Below are 21,592 nucleotides of genomic sequence, written 5' to 3'. Positions count from 1 at the left end.
ATCTTCTGCAACACAAAACAATAAAATAAAAGGAAAGAGGCAGGGTCAAAACCAATGCTTCCCCAACAAAGAGGCCCACTTGCCTCCAATGCACCAATAAGATGAAGAGAAAGAGGAAAAGCAGCTTTTGTTATCTGAATTCCAACAGCCAGAAGACCCAGAAACATTCCTGCCTTTTTCTTTCTGTTAGAGAGAGAGAGATTGATGGGATTGGGTGATGGGAATGGAGATGGATTATCTAAGTTTTCTTGGCAAAGGGAAATATCAGAGGACGGATATGAAGCTTACACAGGGAGAAGAAACACCATAACATCAACAGAGCGGCAACAAATATGTATTTGCCTGTGCCATCTTTGCTTCTCTCAATTCTGTCCTTCTTGGCTACGGTAAACTCCCTTTCCTTTTCATCTTCTCTACCTTCTAATCTGCTAGTAGAGAGAAAGAGAGATTGATGGGATTGGGTGATGGGAATGGAGAGGGATTATCTAAGTTTTCTTGGTAAAGGGAAATATCAGAGGACGGATATGAAGCTTACACAGGGAGAAGAAACCCCACAACATCAACAGAGCAGCAACAAATATGTATTTGCCTGTGCCGTCTTTGCTTCTCTCAATTCTGTCCTTCTTGGCTACGGTAAACTCCCTTTCCTTTTCATCTTCTCTACCTTCTAATCTGCTAGTAGTGTTTCCTTCATGTTATTCGTCGTCTTCTCGACTCTGTAGTACACTTTTTTTTATGGTTAAGCTGGGGTTAAGCGGACCCCTACAAGTATATTAAATAAAGAAAGATGGTACAATAGCCAGAACAAGACCACTGCCCAACCCTTAGAATAATGTCTATCGGCAGAACAACTAGGGTCATGACACCCTTGAAGACAAACTCAAAACAAGCAAGAGAAAGAAATACACAAGCTGGATTTGAACGATTTGTGAGGCTTGGGACACGTGATCCCTAGAGCAAGACCCCATATTCAGGTAAAACCAGGTTTACTGTGATCCAGGTGGTCTATCATCTTCTGGCTTTACTTCCTTATTCTCTAGCTTTTCCTCAACTCCTAAACCTTTGGGGGTTCTGTTTTTCTTTGATGGAGGAGTTCTGTTTTCTATTGCTGGGGGTGCTCTTCTTCGCCAGCTTTCTGCTTTCCTTTTTTCCTTTAGACGTTTTGCCATGAGTCTTCTTCTTCAGTGGGTGGGATTGGATTCCAATTAGAAGGATGATCCTTCCATATTCCGGTTTCCTTCTTCAATGTGGAGAGTCCCTTCCTCCAGGGTATCTAAAGGCAAGAATCTATCTCCTTGACTCTTGAAGGCCTGTCTCTGTGAAACTTCTACATGGGACTCCATATGCTTCCAATTGCACTCCATTTGCTTCGGATTCCCCTTACATACTACGCTTTAATAGCTATTTCCTTATTCTTTTCCTTTCGCTAATGAGCAATACCCATTTGGGGAAATGCCAAATAACAGTTTTTGCAATGTATTCCTGCTTTCTCAGAAAAAAAATGTTCAACACAACTCTTTTTCCATATCAGCATCAACTTTTCCTTCTGCTCCATATCAGAGATCCAAGATTTGTCCATTCTCATTAGTATGGTCATTTTGGCAACATAATTGATTACATTTTATACCCAAGAAGAGGAATAATCTGTAAGTTAGAACTACAGTTTGTTATTCTCTTCAGCAGCGTAACTGACCTTATTCAGAGCCTGAGGTGTACGTTATCCTCCCGGTATTTATTAGTTGAGAAACTAAGAGAGTAGAATTTATACGACATGATCTTTCTTCATGAAAATAGATATAAGCAAGCTGATCTTGTTTCTCATGTTAGCCTTTTAGACTTTTTGGAAGAAGAAACATTCATTTGGAAATTCCGCTGCTCCTTGGTGTAAGAAAATGGTAACTGAATCCAATTACCGTGGAATGAAGTCAACAAACTGTGACTATCACAAGCAAACTTTCAGGTTTATCTGTTCATCCTAAAGTGTTCAGCTTTAATCAACCACCTTAGTTTTTCTGATATGCAAAACAGAAGGTTTTCTAGGTCAAGTTTTTGAACTTTTTCATCCCTACTTTCACCACGCTGGGCTGTCTTCTAATAAATAGAGATCAAGGAAATAGTCTCATGATGTAGATCACCATCGACTGTGAATCTCAAAGCTATCCATCTTACCAGTTTTTGTTAGGTCAGCAAGTGACATATTGAAAATGAGAGAAGGAACATCAGCCCAGTAACCAGACACAAGAACAAGAGAAAGACCCAATGAGGGGAAGTGGAACTAAGAGCCAGATGAAACTATTAAACTAAGCATCTTTCATCAAGAAATCTTGGAAGATGACAGTTGAGCAGAGACTCCTCTGCTATCAAGATAACCTGTTATATGATTTCCGTCCCAAGAAGTATGAGAATTTACCATTGGAAATCTAAGTTTTCTCTATACATCTTAGGCATGAAACTGATGGAGGAATTTAAGTTGCCTGTTATTTTGTGAGCATCTTTTTCTTAGTTGCACGGAAACTTAAAGCTAGTCTCCCTAATTTGAAATCAGTCCTAAGATCAATATTTAGATGTTTTAACTGAACAGCTTAAACAATACAAGTTCCGTGATGAGATGTATTGTTGCTTATGAGTTATGAAGCGGTTGGGCCCTAAAACCTTTAAGATGGAGAAATGAAGAAAAATTATCCTAATTCTTAACTCCTGCTTCAGTTTAGATTGTTCAAAACATGGGATTGACAGTGAAGCTCAGAACTAAAATTATTACACACAGGTGAACAGTGGAAATTCCCATATAATTATATTATTATTAAACATTCGAGTACATTCGCCAAAAAATAGCCTACACAACAATAATGAAACAGAGAAGAAAAATAATGAAGATTCGAATCAAATCAAATTACAATATAGCTTGTGGTTAGTACAAGTCCAAAGTTCCGTGGTCCACAGCCATCAAATTCCATTCCTTTTGGGGCATCAAGTCAAGGGGGGCAACCGAGTCGTAGGCTGAGTAAGAGAAATGGAAAGCTATATAGAATCTCTGCACTCAGTGGCCTCTACAAGATTCAATTACCTCGGTAACAGTCGCATGGGTTTCGGGCAATATCATATTCAATGTTAGATGATATGCCTTGTTAAAAGGTGTATTATGTACCCTTAAGGGCATAGTAGTCATATGTATGTTCTTTATATATATATATATATACACCAAGGGGAAGTGGACTTCACTTCTTCCTTTTCACTCTAATCTCTTCTCCTCTCAACATAGTATCAAAGCCCTAGGGGTTTTTGTGCCCTAGGGACCATTGGAGGAGCTCCCCTTCTCCTTCTTCTCCTTCCACCCTCGCCCCACCACCTCTCTCGCCCACCCTTCCCACTCGCCCCAGCCCTCTTTTTCCCGCCCCTGCTCCTCCTCCTCCCTCGCCCTCTCTCTCTTCCACCCCAATCTCTTTCTCTTTCTTTCCCTAACCCTCCCCTTCCTTTCCCTCATCCACCCCTTCCTTTCCCTCATCAAAACCCTAAATTTTCCCTACTAATCCCATTTCATATCCCTCATAAAACCTTAAATCCCTAACCCTCCCACCCTAAGTTTCTAACCCTCTTTCTGTCTATGGTCTAAATTTCTTCCGCCCCTCTTTTTCTTCTTCGTTCGCGACTCCGACCTTTCATCTTCTCCATTTGTGCCCTAGAGGCCCTATTATGTCTTCTTTTTATCCTCTCATTCGTCGAAGTCGCGCCACATTCTCTCACCACACATAGTGGTCTCTTTATGCCCTAGAGGCCTTCTCTTTTCTCTTCTCCCTTCCTTTGCTGTCGTGTGTTGTCTATTTCGCTTTCGTTCCTTCTATAGATCCTCCTACTGTAGACAATCCCTCTCTCGGGCAACCCCTTTCGACGGGTGTCCCTCTCACACACACGGCCTCTTCTTCTTCTATCCCTCTTTCCTCTTCATCGGGTGATACCTTCCTCCCCATGACCACGGTCAAGCTTGATGGTTCCAATTACATGCATTGGAAAGTGGCCGTGGAAGTGTATCTTATTGCCAAACGCAAGGTTTACACCATGCACCGTGACCTCCCGCGGCTTCGGATCCCACCTATGAGCAATGGGAAACGGATGATGCTCATATCCGTAGTTTACTCTGGCAGAGTATGATCCCACAAATCTCCGGGACTATGATGCAGCTTCCGACTGCAAAGAGGATTTGGGATCATACGACGGTTATGTTTTCCAACGTGGGTAACCTCTCCCGCATTTGTGCCACCTATTCTGAGTGGATGCATTTCGGCGTGGTGGCACCCCTCTTTCTACATACTACAGCCAGTTCCTCTCTCACTGTCAGCAGCTCGACGTCTTCATGCCTTTGACGACTGACTTGGTCGTCGCCGCTCAACAGCGGGATTAGCTCCGAGTAGTCCAGTTCCTCGAGACCTTGAGCCCCGCATTTATGTCTTTTCGCCAGCAGATTTATGGCTCCGGCACTATGCCTTCCCTCGAGGAGGCCTACCAACGGGCTCAGCAGTGCCTAGGTGGCACCTCTCTTACTCCTGTTTCTTTCGATGGTCTTGCTACAGCAGCTTATGCCCGTGGTTGTGGGATGGTTGGCCGCAGCCGTGGCCGTGACTCTAGCCGTGGCCGTCGTACCACGGGTTCGGATTTCTCTGGTGGCAGGGGGTATAATAGTCGCCCTCGTCCATATTGTACACATTGCCGATGCGAGGACCACCGTGATGAGACCTATTATGTGCTACACCTTGAGCGCCGCCCCCAGCAGCCATCTCATGCTAGCCGAGCAGCGCATCTTTCTACTCTAGACGATTCTACCCTCGAGCGTCTTCCTTCGGATCCAGCCCGGGTGTACCATCCTTCACTCAGGCCGACTATGATGAGCTTCAGCACCTTCGCTTGGCCACTCGTTCTCCCAGTGCTGGCTTTGCACAACCAGGTAGCACTCCTGCCTCTCTTCTCAGTAGCTCAAGCTCTTGGATCATCGATTCGTGAGCCTCGAACCATGTGACAGGTACTTCATCATCACTCAGTTCCTTTAGCCCGCTTTCATCCCAGTCTATGACCCTCGTTGATGGCCGCACTACTCCCATTTCTGTTACTGGGAGTACCTCTCCCATTTCTGGTACTGGGAGTACCTCTCCCTATCCTGATCTTACCCTCTCCTCTGTACTTTGTGTTCCCCAGTCTCCGTTTAACTTACTTTCAGTCAGTCAGCTCGCTAAATCTCTTAATTGCTATGTCTCATTTTATCCATCTTACTGCTTATTTCAAGATCTTGCGACTGGGAGGACGATTGGTAGAGGACGTGAGGTAGATGGGCTATATCGTTTGGATCGTGTTCCCACCCGTACCATTTTACACAGCTCTGTTGACGCTTACCAGTGGCACTGCCGCCTTGGTCATCCATGCATTGAACACTTATGGCGCACCTCTATAGTTTCTGTTCCTATTCAGTCTTTTCAGTGCAAAGCCTATGAACTTGAAAAACACCACCGTGTGTCTTTTCCCTCTAGGCTTGTTAGTCGAGCCTCACACCTTTTTGCTTTAATGCACTATGATGTATGGGGTCCTACGAGAACTCCTTCTATTTTTGGATATAGATATTTTGTTGTTTTCATTGATGACTATTCTCACATGACTTGGTTGTATTTACTTCACGGTCGTGCTGAGGTTTTCTCTGCTTTTCGTACTTTTCATTCTGAGGTTACAAATCAATTTGATTGTACCCTAAAATGCTTGCGCACAGATAATGCTAGAGAATATTTCTCCACTAACTATGGGTTCCAGGATTTTCTTTCCAGTCGCGGTATTATCCACCAGTCTTCCTGTGCTCACACCTCTAAGCAGAATGGTGTGGCTGAAATGAAGATGCGATCTTTACTCGATGGGGCTCGCTCTCTTCTTATTCAGATGCGAGTTCCCAAGAGCTATTAGGGTGATGTCGTTCTTACTGCATGCCACCTTGCCAACCGGCTTCCATCCTCGGTTCTTGGTGGCTCTTCCCCCTTTGCTGTGTTATACCCTGGTCATGATCCCTTTCCTATCACCCCTACGGTATCCTCGGTTCTTGGTGGCTCTTCCCCCTTTGCTATGTTATACCCTGGTCATGATCCCTTTCCTATCAGCCCTAGGATCTTTGGGTGTGTGTGTTTTGTTCAGCACCTTGGTCCTGGCTTTGATAAGCTGGATCCTCGAGCTGAGCGGTGCATCTTTCTTGGGTACTCCCGTACCCAGAAAGGTTATCACTGTTATAGTCATTGCCTGCGTCGACCCTTTGTGTCTGCCGATGTCACATTCTTCGAGTCCGAGTCCTACTTTGTATCTTCTCATGAGACTCCTTCCACAGTTCCTAACTCGGGCCTTTCTCTTCCCCTCACAGCCCTTCTGGCTCCTCTACTCTCCCCTCATGTATTGGTTCCTGAAACAACTCTTGTATGTGATCCCTCCTCTTCACTACAAGCTCCTGAGGCTACTGAGGCTCCTCCTCCCGCTCCTATGCAGGCATATCCTCGTCGGCCGAGATCTACAGCTCATCCTCGACGGCCGCGATCTACAGCTCATCCTCGACGGCCGCGATCTACAGCTCATCCTCCTCCGCCTGCACCATCGCCCTTGCAGCCGGAGCTCCCAGCCTCCACATCTCAAGTACCTATTTCAGATTCCACTTCCAATTCTCCCATTGCTTCTCGTACTCGCTCTCACAGTATTGTTCACCCCATTTCCTCTGTTGTTTCATATGATTCTCTCACTCCTATGTTTCGGAGTTTTGTTTTCTCTTTGTCCTCTGTTTCTTTGCCACAGTCTTTACCAGCAGCTCTTGATCATCCGGGATGGTGTGCGGCCATGGATCTTGAGATGGAGGCCCTACAGGACAATCAGACATGGGAGTTAGTTCCTCTTCCTCCTGAGGCTCAACCGGTTGGTTGCCGCTAGGTTTACGCTGTCAAACACTTACCTGACGGTACTATTGAGCGCCTTAAGGCGCGGTTGGTAGCCAAAGGATATACTCAGACATTTGGTGTTGATTATTTAGAGACTTTCTCGCCGGTCGCCAAGATTCCGTCTGTTCGAGTGCTTCTATCTCTTGCGGTTACACATGACTGGCCTCTACATCAGTTAGATGTCAAGAACGCCTTTTTACATGGTGAGCTTACTGAGGAGGTGTATATGGAGCAACCTCCTGGATATGTTGCTCAGGGGGAGATGTCCTCCTTAGTATGTCGGTTACGGAGGTCTATATACGGCCTCAAGCAGTCCCCTAGAGTCTGGTTTGGATGATTCAGTGATGCTATCATGCGATATGGCATGAAGCAATGTACAGTTGATCACTCCGTCTTCAGTTCTCATTCCATTGCTGGTTGTGTTCTATTGATAGTATATGTCGATTACATCATCATTACAGGAAGTGATTCAGAGGGGAGGTTGCGCATTCTACTAGAGGTCTCTCCCTCTCACAGAGGAAATATGTTCTAGATCTTCTTGAGGAGACAGGTCACCTTGGGGTAAAACCTGCATCAGCTCCCATGGATCCAAATGGGAAACTTCTTCCAGAAGAAAGAGATTTATTAGATGACCCTGGCAAATACAGACGGCTGGTGGGTAAGCTCGTATATCTTACAGTCACTCGTCCAGATATATCATTTGATGTTGGCACAGTAAGCCAACATATGAGCTCACCCCGTACTTCTCACTGGGCAGCAGTGATTCAGATTCTTCGCTACTTGAAAGGAGCGCCAGGGAAAGGCCTCCTATTCAAGAAGCATGGTCACATCAGAGTAGAAGGCTTCTGTGATGCAGACTGGGCAGGATCTCCAGCAGATAGGAGATCCACCACTGGATATTGCACCTTTGTTGGCGGCAATCTAGTGTCATGGAAAAGCAAGAAGCAGGACATAGTCTCCAAGTAGAGTGCCGAATCAGAGTATCATGCTATGCCTCATACCAGTGGGGAACTTATTTGGTTACGCTCTCTCCTTTCTGAGATTGGTTTCCCTCCATCTGCTCCAGCTCAGCTTTATTGTGACAATAAAGCTGCTACTCATATAGCTACCAATCCAGTCTTACATGAGAGAACCAAGCATATAGAGGTTGGCTGCCAAAGAGGCGAAATTCATGTTTCTTTCACGAGATCTACTAATCAGTTAGCAGATGTGTTCACAAAGCCCTTAAACTATACAAAATTGAGTGACATATGTAACAAGCTTGGAATGTACAATATATATACATTCCAGCTTGAGGGGGAGTGTTAAAAGGTGTATTATGTACCCTTAAGGACATAGTAGTCATATGTATGTTCTCTTTATGTGTGTCTATATATATATATATATATATATATATATATACCAAGTAAGGGGGAGTGGATTTCACTTCTTCCTTTTCTCTCTAATCTCTTCTCCTCTCAACATGCCTGAAAATGCAACACATCATCAAACCCAGCAGAGAACAAAATAGATGTAGTGAATTGAACAAGAGGCAAAGGTGACTTCACTGCCTTTCAAATTAGAAATATAAGAACTTACCACAAACCTCTCCAAAACGCGTACAACAACTCCCAAGTTACAATCGGGTAGGCAGCCAGCAATGGCGTCGCACACATCCAAACTAAGTGATTGACCACGAATACTCAGGTGTAAATAAGATGGAATAACAGAGAAATTACACTGAGGAACGGAAGACTTATTACCTTTCTGTCGAGAGGAATGCGAGAAGCAAGGCTGAATAAGCCTCTATGATCATCTTTTCAGCTTCTAGCTCTCCTTGCCTTTCTGTTCAAACACGACAGCAGATTTAAAGTACACTGGGCACTAAAAGAAAAACAAAGGAATTTGGAATGTGCATCCAAGTACCCCAAAGTGTCTTTTTTTTGGTAGGTAGAGAGCAAAGATGAAGCCACCACCCATATCAAGGTAGCTACCACCCAATCAAACTACAGGCTCGGCCCCAAAGATTTTTTCAAAACCTGTCTCTTCACCAGCTGCACTGCTTAATGTACAGCAAATGCAGAGTAATGCCTGCATGAACAATGGAAGTGAGATTGCCAATAATGTTACACCTGGAAAAACATTGTCCTTTTTAGGGAGCAGAGAGACACAAAAAGGACAATACTGAAGCATCCTAGGAGACTTCAGGTAAAACCATTAACCTATATATGCAAAGAGCACTCAAAGAACAATGCTGAAGTTCAGCTCCCAAACTTCAAAGTTATAAAGATATGCCTTCAGAAAATTAATGGCTGTGATAGTTCTTGAAAGTAGTATTCTTAAAAATAGTAGAAACTACAATGAATATAAGCTGATCCTTAGGCTATCAAGATCAACAATTTCCTTTTAATTTATTCACAAACTACATTTTAAATGCAAATTGCTACACTCGATAAATATTGTCAAAAGCAGTGTAAAAAGTTAAAATTCGAAGAGAAAGATATAGCATGATGTTAAAGTATAAAAAATTAAATAACGCCATTTCCAACAGCTTAGGATTTTGGAGTAATTGGTAGTTTGACACATGAGAAATGGAAAATGGACAGCTTATCCATGAACAGACAGAATTGAGAAAGTTCACAGAAAATTCTTCTGTCAGCATAGCAGAACATTAAGTGGTGATGATTCCACAACTGAAATAAAATGAAAAATAAAAATAAAAAGTGAAACAACATAGGCAACAAAACTTCAAGACTGAGTTTTTTAATTTCTGAACCGAGTGTTTGGTATTCCACAGCCATTTTCAAGCAGTATCTATCACGTAAAAGGATAGCTCATTACAGAGGTTGAACATTTTTACGATGAATTTGAAATACGAATAATTACAATGTCATCATTGCAAATGTACCAATTTTACAGCACAAATATCACTTCACCAGAAACATAGACAGAACAGCATGCCTCGTAAGACACATTGAAATGACATTACGGTGAGTTGAAACTTGGAAGTCACTAAAAATTTCTAATAGGAACATTTCATTTTCCCCATGTAGATTTTCAAAGAACTTACATCGCTTGCCAAAACATAGAAAAGAGCTGAAGCAGCAAGAGTGCTGGGAGGATCATCAAAGCTGAGACCGAGAATAGCATCAATGGTTTTTTTTTACCATCCTGTAAAGATACACAGAAAGATTTAATATGCATGAGTAAGCTCTTTTAAACAAAAAATTATACCAATAATTGAAGGAGAATAAAGAACTCTCTTGCTTATAAAGTAATGAATGTCAGGATGAACATTGCAAACAGATGGTGAGTAAGCACTTTATGGAATGTCAGGATTCTTGAAGAGTTCTCATATTGTATGAAAAATACTGCAAGATACAATCACTAAAAGCACTTCAAATTTATGCATCAATGCTGAGGAAAGAATATGAGCAATTAGAAGTTGAATTGAAAGCTAACTTTATTAATGTTATTGCCTGAGTGAAGGGACAGAAAGTCAGGGTCCGTGTTGAGACTCGCCTCCTACATTGCCGAAATACTGGACAGTTTTAGGTATAGTTTTGGATAATTGATTTGTTGGTATTGTTTGATAATTGATTTCTTTTACCCACATTCAATGCAGTGCAAATGATTTCACAAACAGAATTACTTATGAAAAGCAGTGTAATTGGTTTTTTTCTCTTAATGAAATCGTTATTTGTTTCAAAAAATTCTAAAGAAAGATAATACCCAACAGAAAATTTGTGAATTTCCAGTGGAGAATACCCATTACTGTCTAACAACAATTGCAAAAAACTCAAAACCCAAAATGGAATAACTATGTATAACAAATGTGAATTAAATTACGCTTACCCAAGAGTTCTAAGAAGCTTACACTGGTGTGAGGTCATACAAATGGACAACAAAGACAAGAGACTCGCCTGACGGATCCTATCAGGCTGGCCCGGCCCGAGCCCATCTAACGTGAAATTCACTTCGTCCACATGCTCCATCATCTCCCTGAATTCCTATGCTTCCATCAATGTCGAAGTCATCGAAGAATTAGGGTTTGAAATGGACGAATTAGGGTCCATGGATTCAGAAATTCTAAATTTTTAGGACCTCGGGCGAAAGGGGAAAAATGAAAGGGTATTAGGGATTTTAGCGTTTGGGTTCAAATTTAGCAGAAAGACGATTTGCTCCAGCTCAAATTCAGATTTCTTCCAGGAAGAAGAATGGAAGTATTATCTTTTGCTTTTTTGAGCTGTTTTTGAGGGTTTTGTTACGTTCTGTTTTTTGAAATTTCGTGCTTTTTCTATTTGGGGAGAATGATAAATTCGCACCCACTGTCGGATAATTCGCTCCCTTGAACGTGAATTGACCAAAATAACCTGCTTATCTCTGTAATGAAACGAGGGTATTTTGGTCATTCACTTCAATCGCATGGGTGTTTTTAAGTAGCTTTGTACGTTAATAAAAGTTGCCTTTCAACTACGTTCCACCGTATTATGGTGCAGCTCCCTTGAATTAGGCATCCGTACGGTTTGATCCGGTGGGCCCACATCTTCTGACCCTGCAATTTGTTGATATGGGCTACTACTAATAGGGCCCACCTTGCAATCTCTACGGTAGGATGATCATAATTGATTGATAGATAATCTCAGTCCAAATTCTAACGATTCTCCAGGCTTAATTTAATTGGATGGCTAGGATTGTGTCCAACTAGTAAAATGTTTTATCCACTCTAAGGCCCATTGCATTGATGATCTAGATTTTCTCTATTTCTCTTCATCCTCGATGAAATTTTTATTTATTTAAAAGGCTAGTTTTATAATTTGGTGGCTAGTTGCTTCATTATTTACCTGATAACATTCACAAACTCAAATATAATTTCTATCTTCCAACAAAGAGAACAGAGATCACATTTGCCTTCGAATTTGTTTTTGTACTCCAAAACAAGGAATATAATAATAAGAAACTTCAACCAGATTTTTCAGTTCAGTTAAAAAAAAATGAATAGAACAGACTTTCTGGGACATTTTCCCTTGCAGATACTGCTCTTTTTTCGCACTTATTTTTCCAACCCAAGTGTGATATCATAACTGGTGCATAGAATGGGACCAAAATTAACCATACCCATTTGTTTTTCTCTCTGTTATGATCCTTGTTTTAAAGCTTTAAACCATACCCATATCTCAATTTCCTCTCCAATCAGTATTCAACGACTGTATAATTTCTCAAAAATGCGAAGAACACTTAGTTAGCGGTTTTATTGAATTCTGTTGGGTATCCACAGGTGATTCCAAACTATATGCAATTCCAGCAGAGGATCATCTCAGAGAAACTAGCTGGCCCATATCAAAATGGACCAGTGGGGTCCATAGTTAGCAAGTTCCGATCCGATTAAAGGCGTAGTGCTGGCGAATTGCTGGAGCTTGTGGTTTTCATGCCTTCTCCAATTCTCACCAAGTCATGAATGACCCCTGGTGGGGTCAGTACCTTCTCATTGAGGCGAGACTGCTTTGAGAGCATAGCTATAGCCTGGGACATCGAAGGCCGTCGTTGGGCTGAACCCTGAGTGCAGAAAAGGGCTACTTTCAAATATCTAAGGGCTTCTTCTTCTGGGTATTGTTCTAGCTCTGGGTCCACCAGTTCTAACAGTCTCCCTTCTTCGTAGAGCTGCCACGCCTGTAAATCCAACCTTCAAAGTTAAAAAAAGGAAAGGTATTACAGCAACGGAAGCATCAGAATACTTTGAGAGAGGAGTACTGTGATTTTTGGTCTCAAATTCAATATTTTGATTCCCTAGAAGTAGCATAACTCCCAAAAGTTTGCTCGAATGACATTAAAAACTTAGGCCAAGTCTGCCAGCCTGGACTTGTTTTCATGATAAATTAGTGTCTCCAAGTGTTGAGAGGGGTAGGGTGAGTAGGAGAAGAGTGATTTGAGAGGGCAGGATTGAGATGAGAGTGAGAAATAGCTAAAAATCAGGAAAAAGTCAATCCTATTTTGAGTAGAGTTTTTTGTTTCCTGATTTTTAGCCACTTCTCACCACTTGGAGACACAAGTTTTATGAAATTTTCACCTAAATACAGTTGCGGCAAAAACTGTTTAAAGAATGGAAATCAGATGGTTTTCAGATTTCAGAGGTCAACTCATCCCCTTGAAATGAAGAAATGAGAACCATGGGCAAGACACTGGAAGATTACTAGAAAACAATGTAAACTAAAAAAAAGTTAAGCAGGACACCTTTTCTTTAATTGAGTTGTTATGCATCAAAAGCTAAGCACATGACCTTTTAACACTCATAAAGAGGTAGCCTTGGGTCACTTATGACTAAAGCATGTAGGTCAGTCACCTATCACCACCGCATACATGTCGATTATGGGCAGATGAGTGTCCCAATGGTGGACCTCGCTGTGGATGCACCATAATAAATGTCTGTGGGGCACATACAGTTTGGATCATGTGACCATATATAGTCATTTGCACGGTGATCATAGGGAACTAACCCATGGTTGACCAAGACCACATTTCCAACAAAATTCAGCCAAAATGTTATATTGGCCTTTTTCACTGATAGAAATATCAGCATTGTTTTGTTTCCTCCAAAATTTTATGATCTAGCCTGAATGGGTTTCAAAATTCAAATGCTAGAGATAAAACTAATTCTAATCCCAGAAGAAAAAATAGAAGTCCAGCATAATGAAAGAAGCAGATCAAGATCATCATATTATTGCAAAGAAGCCACCATAGATTTCAAGTGCTACAAAATATGTTAAAATGCAAGTAAAACTGACCCATTCCAAGAGATCTTTCTGCAACCCTGACCAGCTTGACCTTCCACTACTTCTGCCACTAACTATTTCAAGTAAAAGGACCCCAAAGCTGTATATATCAGCCTTCGTGGTCAATTGACCACGCAATGCATACTCTGGTGCAAGATAACCGCTGCACATAACAGTCGAGTTGGAATTGAATATACTAAACAAACAAAAAAGATGATGCAATCTTAATGTATGTCACACTATAGCATGGTTTTATTTGCTAATGACGAGATTGGACAATTCAATCAAGTGGAGCAACACACGATATGGACTATTGTCTCGGGAAACATCCTTGTTGCTTCTCAGTAAGCTATTATTAGAAGAAAAAAATATGATAGCTGAAGGGTAATATTTATATTTTTGCAATCAAATATGGTCTCTCTTTTCAAATTCGATTTGAGCAAAGACTAGCTTAGTGTTCTTGAAACTTGTATGCTGTTCTTTGGTGGTAGACCCGTGGTGTTGAGAAATTAAACACCAAACATCACTCTAGAAATGCATCGTTCTAAAGTTTTGGGTATTTTTGCCTAAAAAAATCAATTAGAAAGATAGCTAATGTCATTGGCAAGCCATTGTATTCAGATATCTGCACAAACATCTGAAGAAACTCAACTCACATTTGCTAGAACTTGTGTTGAAGTAACAGGTGGAGTTGGGTTTCCAAAAGAATAGTTATTACACCTATTAAACATGACTGAAAGCCATCATCCTAAAACCTTTGCAAAGCATTCAGCCATGGAATTGACTTTGGGCCTTTTCTGCGCAGCTTAAGTGGAGGGCAAAGAAGGCCCCATTGGAAGAATAACAACCAGACTCAAAAGATTATCACAAACCCAAAACAGAATCTTCCAGTCATGAAAGTCTAGAGTGATTAAGAAAATCAAGATAGAGCTAGTTCTAAAGCTCTCGGAGAATATAAGAATAGTTACTACACCTATTAAACATGACTGAAAGCCATCATCCTAAAACCTTTGCAAAGCATTCCCATGGAATTGACTTTGGGCCTTTTCTGCGCAGCTTAAGTGGAGGTCAAAGAAGGCCCCATTGCAAGAATAACTACCAGACTCAAAAGATAGCCACAAACTCAAAACAGAATCTTCCAGTCATGAAAGTCTAGAGTGATTAAGAAAATCAAGATAGAGCAAGTTCTAAAGCTCTCGAAGAATATAAGAGTACTCCTTCTTGGGATAGCTTTCAAGTTGTGGAAGAAATTGAAAATGTTTCCGCTGAAGATACTCAAAATCATATGTTGGATGATCAAAACAAACTGGCTGAAGAAAAAAAGCAATCTCATTGTGCTCTTCCATCTATTCGAAACAATTCTAATGAGGATCATGAGAAGATTGGTCGAGGGAGAACAAATAGAGGAAAATGGATTAATATAAATTAAATCTGGAGATAGACATCATTCCATGAATGTAGAACAATGGGACATGAATGATAATGATTAAACACGGTCGTTTAATGCAGAATTTGAGAATGATTTAGATGAAGAGGAGCTTAAAAATATTTTCTTTTATGAAGGTTCACCTAGAAGGAGGCTAATATCTACACCATTAAGAAAAAAAAGAAGCTATTCTCTAATGAGAATCCTCCTCCAAGTCCAAGAGTCAGAATTCTCGTTCGCACCTTCAAGCAAAAGCAACTTGGTCTAAAGCCAGCACAATCTATCATTACCATGATGATTAGGTATTCTAGTAATGGTTCAGCTCATTCTACTGGTCAATTATTGATCTGGGAGCTTAGAGTTTGGGCCGAGTTCAATTTCTCATTTGTGAATAAACTACTATCAATGATATTCTTTGGCTATGGTTTGAATGGTTTCATGGTTTGAAACTCCAGAATAACATCTAGTTTGAACTCGAAAAATTGGATGATGATGATGATGATGATTGGATTGTGAAGGGAATTCGATAGAAGACACATTGCCGTTGTCTTTTTTTTTTGCAAAAAAAAAATCTAATAATAATAATCATTACAATAAATGCAGATGGTGTCATTCGTACATGAATTACCTACGCACGACAGATTTAGAAAGCTTCTCGCTAAATCATTGGCACTTCTAGGGATGCAAACAAACGAAAGAGAAGAACTTGTATTCCAACGAATAGCAAGAGTCTCATCGATAAAATTCCCAAGTCTCCATGGTCCCACCCCGCAACTAGCATCCCATGATAATGCTTTTGATGAGCCCCCCTTGATGATAAACAGGCAATTAAACACTCTAGTGAAGATCCAAACCAGTTAGTGCCGCTCATATCTCTGCCTCAATCGAATCTTATCCGCCAATGGGTCTACAGGAGTATAATATGTTCCCGCGTGCATCTCTGAAGTCTAAACGCACCTCCATCTCATTTGATTGAGTTATCCATCTTGACAAGATCTTTCTCTTCAATTTATGGCCCTTAAATATGCCCATCTACTTTTTGTATATAAAATCCTTGTGAATTTCAATTCTCTAATGATCATTGTTTAGGAAAGGGATATATTCAAATGCAACTATTATCATTTTATTTTAAAAAGGGCGGCCCAGTGCACAAGGCTCCCGCCACTGCAGGGTCTGGCGAGGGCTAGACTCTTACCATTTTATTTTCTTTAGTAAAAATTGCTAGGGTTCCTGCCAAACCGTACCTTTCATAAAAAAAAAAAAGAAGCTTAACTTAGACAAGAGAAGCCCCTTCAAAATATAGATACAATTAAAAATATACACTTTTGCAAAACAAACCTCGTTCAACCTATCAATATATTTGACTTTAAATATTAAATGGTGTGTGTGTGTGTGTGTTTGTGTTTTCTAATGATATTCTTGTCCTACATGTATTATAAAAAAAGTCAAGGAACAAAGGAAATTGTTGCTTCAATTGTTTGTTAAACAGTCCCAAGGGGCACCATTAATGTATAGTGATGGGCCCTATTACCAAGTTAAAATCACTTTTTGTTTTGTGAAGAATGGTCCCTATCACTATGTTACAAAATCATGGGTATCTTAGTAAGAATTCAAATTGAATTGACATTTCTCTGGTAAATAAGCACGATCTAATGCCGAAGTAAAGAAAGGACATGGAAATATATTAAATGGAAAAATTCAACAAATATGGAAGGTCACTTACAGTGTTCCAGCAATTCGTGTACTGAGATGAGTAACATTGTCCGGGAAAAGTTTAGCCAAACCAAAGTCCCCAATTTTTGGTGCAAGGTTCTTGTCAAGAAGAATATTACTAGCTTTTATGTCTCGGTGCACTATATGCGGATCAAGTTCTTCATGAAGGAATGCAAGACCATTGGCAGTTCCCATACAAATATTAGATCTTCTATCCCAATCTAGTATTATCATTTTACTCTTTGAACCTACAGAAAAAGAACAATTAGCTATAATTATGATGCTTCAATTGGTATAATTGATATTAAGAATGTTTCACCCCCCCCCCCCCCCGGATTTTAGTCTTTGTTGTCCAAATTTACCTAATAATGCGCGATGAAGGCTGCCATTCTCCACGTACTCATAGACCAAAGCACGATTATCTCCTTGAAAACAACAACCAATTAGCTCAACAAGGTTTGGATGCCTAACGTTTGTAATGATATCAATCTCAGTCAAAAAATCATTAATCCCTTGGTTTGATTCGGTAGAAAGCAACTTCACGGCAACCTGGGTACCATTTTGTAAGGTTCCCTGGCAAATAGAACAAAAGAAGAAAATAAATAAAATTAAGAAACACAGGATAATCATCTGAACATAGAGAAAAAGTCGAATTTACATGCCGTATAAGAAAGTTGAAGTTTCAAGTAAGTACTATAGAGCTTGCAACAAACAACCATTAACAAGATGTGACATGTCATGAACTTCAACAAACAACTCCCCCAGCAATATTTCAGACAATGAAGCAGTCTCTAAATTCCATAGTCTTTGTATTTTTTATGGGAATCATTTTTCCTTGCCATATTTAACAATTAAAACAAGTGTGTAAGTGTGCAAACTGATCTACATGTTTAACAATTAACCAATCAGTTTTGAGATTTTAAATGCAAATAATAGTTAATTCCATGTCATCGACTGCTTCTCTTTAATAGACCAAGTACAGATAATCTTGAACCGAGTTTTGGATAACTGAACTTATAATATTCAGTAATTCCAAAAATGTATATCTGCTTCTATTCTCTATGTGAGGGCCCATCAAATGAATGCTTTGGATCACCCAACCAATGAGGCCCCACTGTATTTTAAGCCCACGGAGTAAATGAGTTATCTCTCTCTCTCTCTCTCTCTCTCTCTCTCTCTCTCTCTCTCTCTCTCTACATATATCTATATCTATAAAGTAAAAGAGAAAATAAGAGAATTATTTGAATTTCTCCCAAAATTCTATGAGAATTACACATCACTTTTTTTGACTTTTTTTAACAAAGGCACCCATTCAACCCACATATTTTCAATCCTACCCGCTCCTTTATGCTTTTTAACAAAGGCACCCATTAAAGCCACATAATTTCAATCTTACCCCCCTCCTTTATGCAATTTTTAATAAAAAATCTATAGGGTGATCTTAACCATCCGATTTAAGAGGAACAACATATTATGGAAACCTCTATAGATTGGAGGGCTAGGATCAGCCTATGGAAATGATTTTTGGGGCACAACCTATTTATGTTGTGTTATATCACATGGACGGTTTGGATCAACCTATGATGTGATCTGTACAGTTCTTTGTCGGGGTTTTTTTACTAGTGTGTGTGTGTGTGTGTGTATATATATATATATATATATATATATATATATATAACCATGTGGGCTCACATGGTTTGGATGATCCAAAGCATTCATTTGATAGGCCCTTACATAGGTAGGGTGTGCACAAAAAATCAGCTCCAAAGGATCATCCTAACCCTGCCATTTGTGGAGGTTAAAAATGGAAAGATTTGTGGGAAGTTTATAACTATCCATTTTAACCTCTCCAAAAATGTGGGCCCAGCACAGATATATCTCATATTGAGAAAATTGTTTCTGAGCTCGAGCTTCAAAACAGTGTGGGCCCACATTTTTGGGGTGATCTAAAGCATTCATTTGAAAGGCCCTTACATAGATAGGGTGTCCACAAAAAATCAGGTGGTTAGGATCATCCTAACCCTTCCATTTGTGGAGGGAAAATGGGCAGATTTGTGGCGAAACAGTATCTGTCCATTTTGCCCTCCACTTTTGGATGGGTTACGATGATCCTATGGACCTGATTTTTGGTACACACCCTATCTATGTAAGGGCCTTTCAAATGAATGCTTCGGATCACGCAAACAATGTGGGCCAACATTATATATATATATATATATATATATATATATATATATATATATAGAGAGAGAGAGAGAGAGAGAGAGAGAGAGGAAAGTGTTTCTAAGCATGTGCTTAGATAAACTTATCTAAGCACATGCTCAAAAACACATGTGGCCCACATTTTTTGGGGGATCCAAAGCATTCATTTGGAAGGCCTTTCCATGGATAGGGTGTGTACCAAAAATCAGCCCTATGGGATCATCCTAACCCTGCCATTTGTGGAGGGGAAAATGGGCAGAAACATGGACACACAGTGTCTGTCCATTTTCCACTCCAACTTTGATTGGGTTAGGATGATCCTATAGGGCTGATTTTTGGTACACACCCTATCCATGGAAGGGCCTTCCAAATGAATGCTTTGGATCCCCCAAAAAATGTGGGCCACATGTGTTTTTGAGCATGTGCTTAGATAAGTTTATCTAAGCACGTGCTTAGAAACATTTTTCTCATATATATATATATATATATATATATATATATTTGAAAGGGTTGGGGTGATCCTATGGAGCTGATTTCTTGGGTGTGCCACAAATTTTTTGGCCCCCACTGTATTTTAAGCCTAGGGTGTAGATAACTTATCCACACTAGGGTGTAGAAACTCTTTTCTCATATATATATATATATATATATATATATGTGAGAAAATGGTTCCTGCAAACGTGTGCAGGTAAGTTACCTGGAAACGTTTGCAAAAACAGTGTGGGGGCCACTTTTTTAGGGGGATCAAAACCATTCATTTGGAAGGCCCTTCCATGGATAAGGTGTGGCCAAAAAATCAGCCCCATTGGATTGTCCTAACCCAATCAAAGGTGAGGGGCGAAATGGATAGACACTGTGTGTCCATGTTTCTGCCCATTGTTCCCCTCCACAAATGGCAGGGTTAGGATGATCCAATGGGGCTGATTTTTGAGCCACACCCTATCCATGATCCATGGAAGGGCCTTCCAAATGAATGCTTTGGACCCCCAAAAAATGTGGGCCCCCACCCTGTTTTTGCAAACATGTGCAGGTAAGCTTACCTACACACGTTTGCAGGAACCATTCTCTCTCTCTCTCTCTCTCTCTCTCTCTCTCTCTCTATATATATATATATATATATATATATATATATATATATATATATATATATATAGGGAAATGTTATCAGCACTATTGTATTTGGATCAACCTATGGAAATAATGTTTGGGGCACAACCTATTTACGATGTGGTCCATCTAATGGACGGCTTGGATCATCCTATCGTGCGGGCCATACCGTACTTTTAATAAAGTGAGGAGTGCCCTCATCAAAATACAGCAGTGCTGATAACATTTCCCTATATATATAAGGGTTGTTCTGAAAGCCTATGATGTCTGGATAGTGGATAGTTCAAGAATAAACATATACACACACGCGCGCGCGCTCGCACACACACACACACACGAAACTTCAGCAGTAATTGAAAAGTGGCACTCAAACAGTATCCATATTGTATCTGAGTATCAGTCTACACAATGTAAGTTTCTTGGATAATTAAAAATCGGAGTTACATAGGCAAGATGAAATGTGAACATCTACAATCAGTGAAATGGTCATAAGAAAGCTAATAGAAGTTTATCTTGATGAAGCCATGGTCATTGCTTTCGTAGAACTAAAACAGGAAAGAACCATTTAAAATGTTTGTACTTGCATACCTTGTAGACTGTTCCAAAACCCCCTCGTCCTATCCTATTGCTTGCATGAAAATTCTTTGTTGCAGAACTCAGTTCATTGTAAGAAAAAAGCTTGATGTTCTTAGCTGACATATACCGTATCCAAAAAATCAAAAGAAAAAGAAAAATTAAATACCATTCAAAAAAAAGGGAAATTAAAATATAGAAAAGCATTGTATGACCAGAACATAGAAGCACATGCAGTTAATGGAACTAGACAAAGGGAAGAGTCAAAATACTTATGTTTATATGCAGTACCCCTCTTGTCAATGACCAACAACTCTCTGTGTTTACACTAACCATCATGAGGTGTTGAATTAATACACTTTCCATTTTGATTTTCATGTCGTTCATAGGAACGCATTCCTAGGTTTAACAGTTTTTTAGTAGAGATGTTACATAGGAGCCTAGAAATACATTTTTGAATCACACTGGACCACCTTTACAACTTGGTAAGAACAATAAGAAAAGAAACACAAGTAAAACAGGAGATTTAACCAGTCAATCTGGTACATTGGCTGCTTTTATACAGGCCAATGGACTGTTTAGTACGTTCAGTTATCGCAGTAGGATATATCGATCTAATCAGATGAAATTTCCTCCACTTCAGGCGAAAAAAATTGTTTTGCATTATAAGACTTGTAAAAGTGATATACAGTCACAGTTAGAAGGATGTCATCCTTCAAGAGTCTATCACAGTACAACATATGGTCTCGAATATAGAAATTTGTGGGCTTTCTTAGAGGATAAGGCAAACTGAACATTTAATAATATACTAGTTTAGGTAAACACAAATGAGATCCACACCCTGTGTGCTACAACAGTGAGAGACACTTGGAAGGAAT

General features: G+C 40.1%; 1 protein-coding gene across 6 annotated transcripts in view; it reads right to left on the bottom strand.

Moving 5' to 3' along the window:
* LOC143858921 (cold-responsive protein kinase 1-like) overlaps positions 1-21,592 on the bottom strand; it is a 31,422-nt gene that overhangs the window by 3,560 nt on the left and 6,270 nt on the right. For 2 of the 6 annotated variants that reach the window (XM_077369628.1, XM_077369630.1), the window contains exons 3-11: positions 20,730-20,833; positions 17,195-17,405; positions 16,843-17,080; positions 13,706-13,856; positions 9,994-10,094; positions 8,850-9,014; positions 8,687-8,768; positions 8,523-8,604; positions 8,347-8,410 (exon numbers count right to left, since the gene is read on the bottom strand). In XM_077369628.1, the coding sequence (XP_077225743.1) occupies positions 8,987-9,014; positions 9,994-10,094; positions 13,706-13,856; positions 16,843-17,080; positions 17,195-17,405; positions 20,730-20,833 (833 nt within the window). In that variant the 3' untranslated portion in view covers positions 8,347-8,410; positions 8,523-8,604; positions 8,687-8,768; positions 8,850-8,986. Of the gene's footprint in view, positions 1-8,346; positions 8,411-8,522; positions 8,605-8,686; positions 8,769-8,849; positions 9,015-9,993; positions 10,095-11,785; positions 12,594-13,705; positions 13,857-16,842; positions 17,081-17,194; positions 17,406-20,729; positions 20,834-21,592 lie in introns of those variants that run through there. The other 4 variants (XM_077369627.1, XM_077369629.1, XM_077369626.1 and 1 more) reach the window with 2 other exon arrangements.

This window comes from Tasmannia lanceolata, unplaced genomic scaffold, assembly GCF_043159265.1.
Source record: "Tasmannia lanceolata isolate RefF3 unplaced genomic scaffold, GAP_Taslan_0.1 ptg000029l, whole genome shotgun sequence".
In the NCBI taxonomy this organism is placed as follows: Eukaryota; Viridiplantae; Streptophyta; class Magnoliopsida; order Canellales; family Winteraceae; genus Tasmannia; species Tasmannia lanceolata.
The sequence above is the reverse complement of the archived record's forward strand: the minus strand, read 5'-3'. Positions and strand labels throughout refer to the sequence as shown.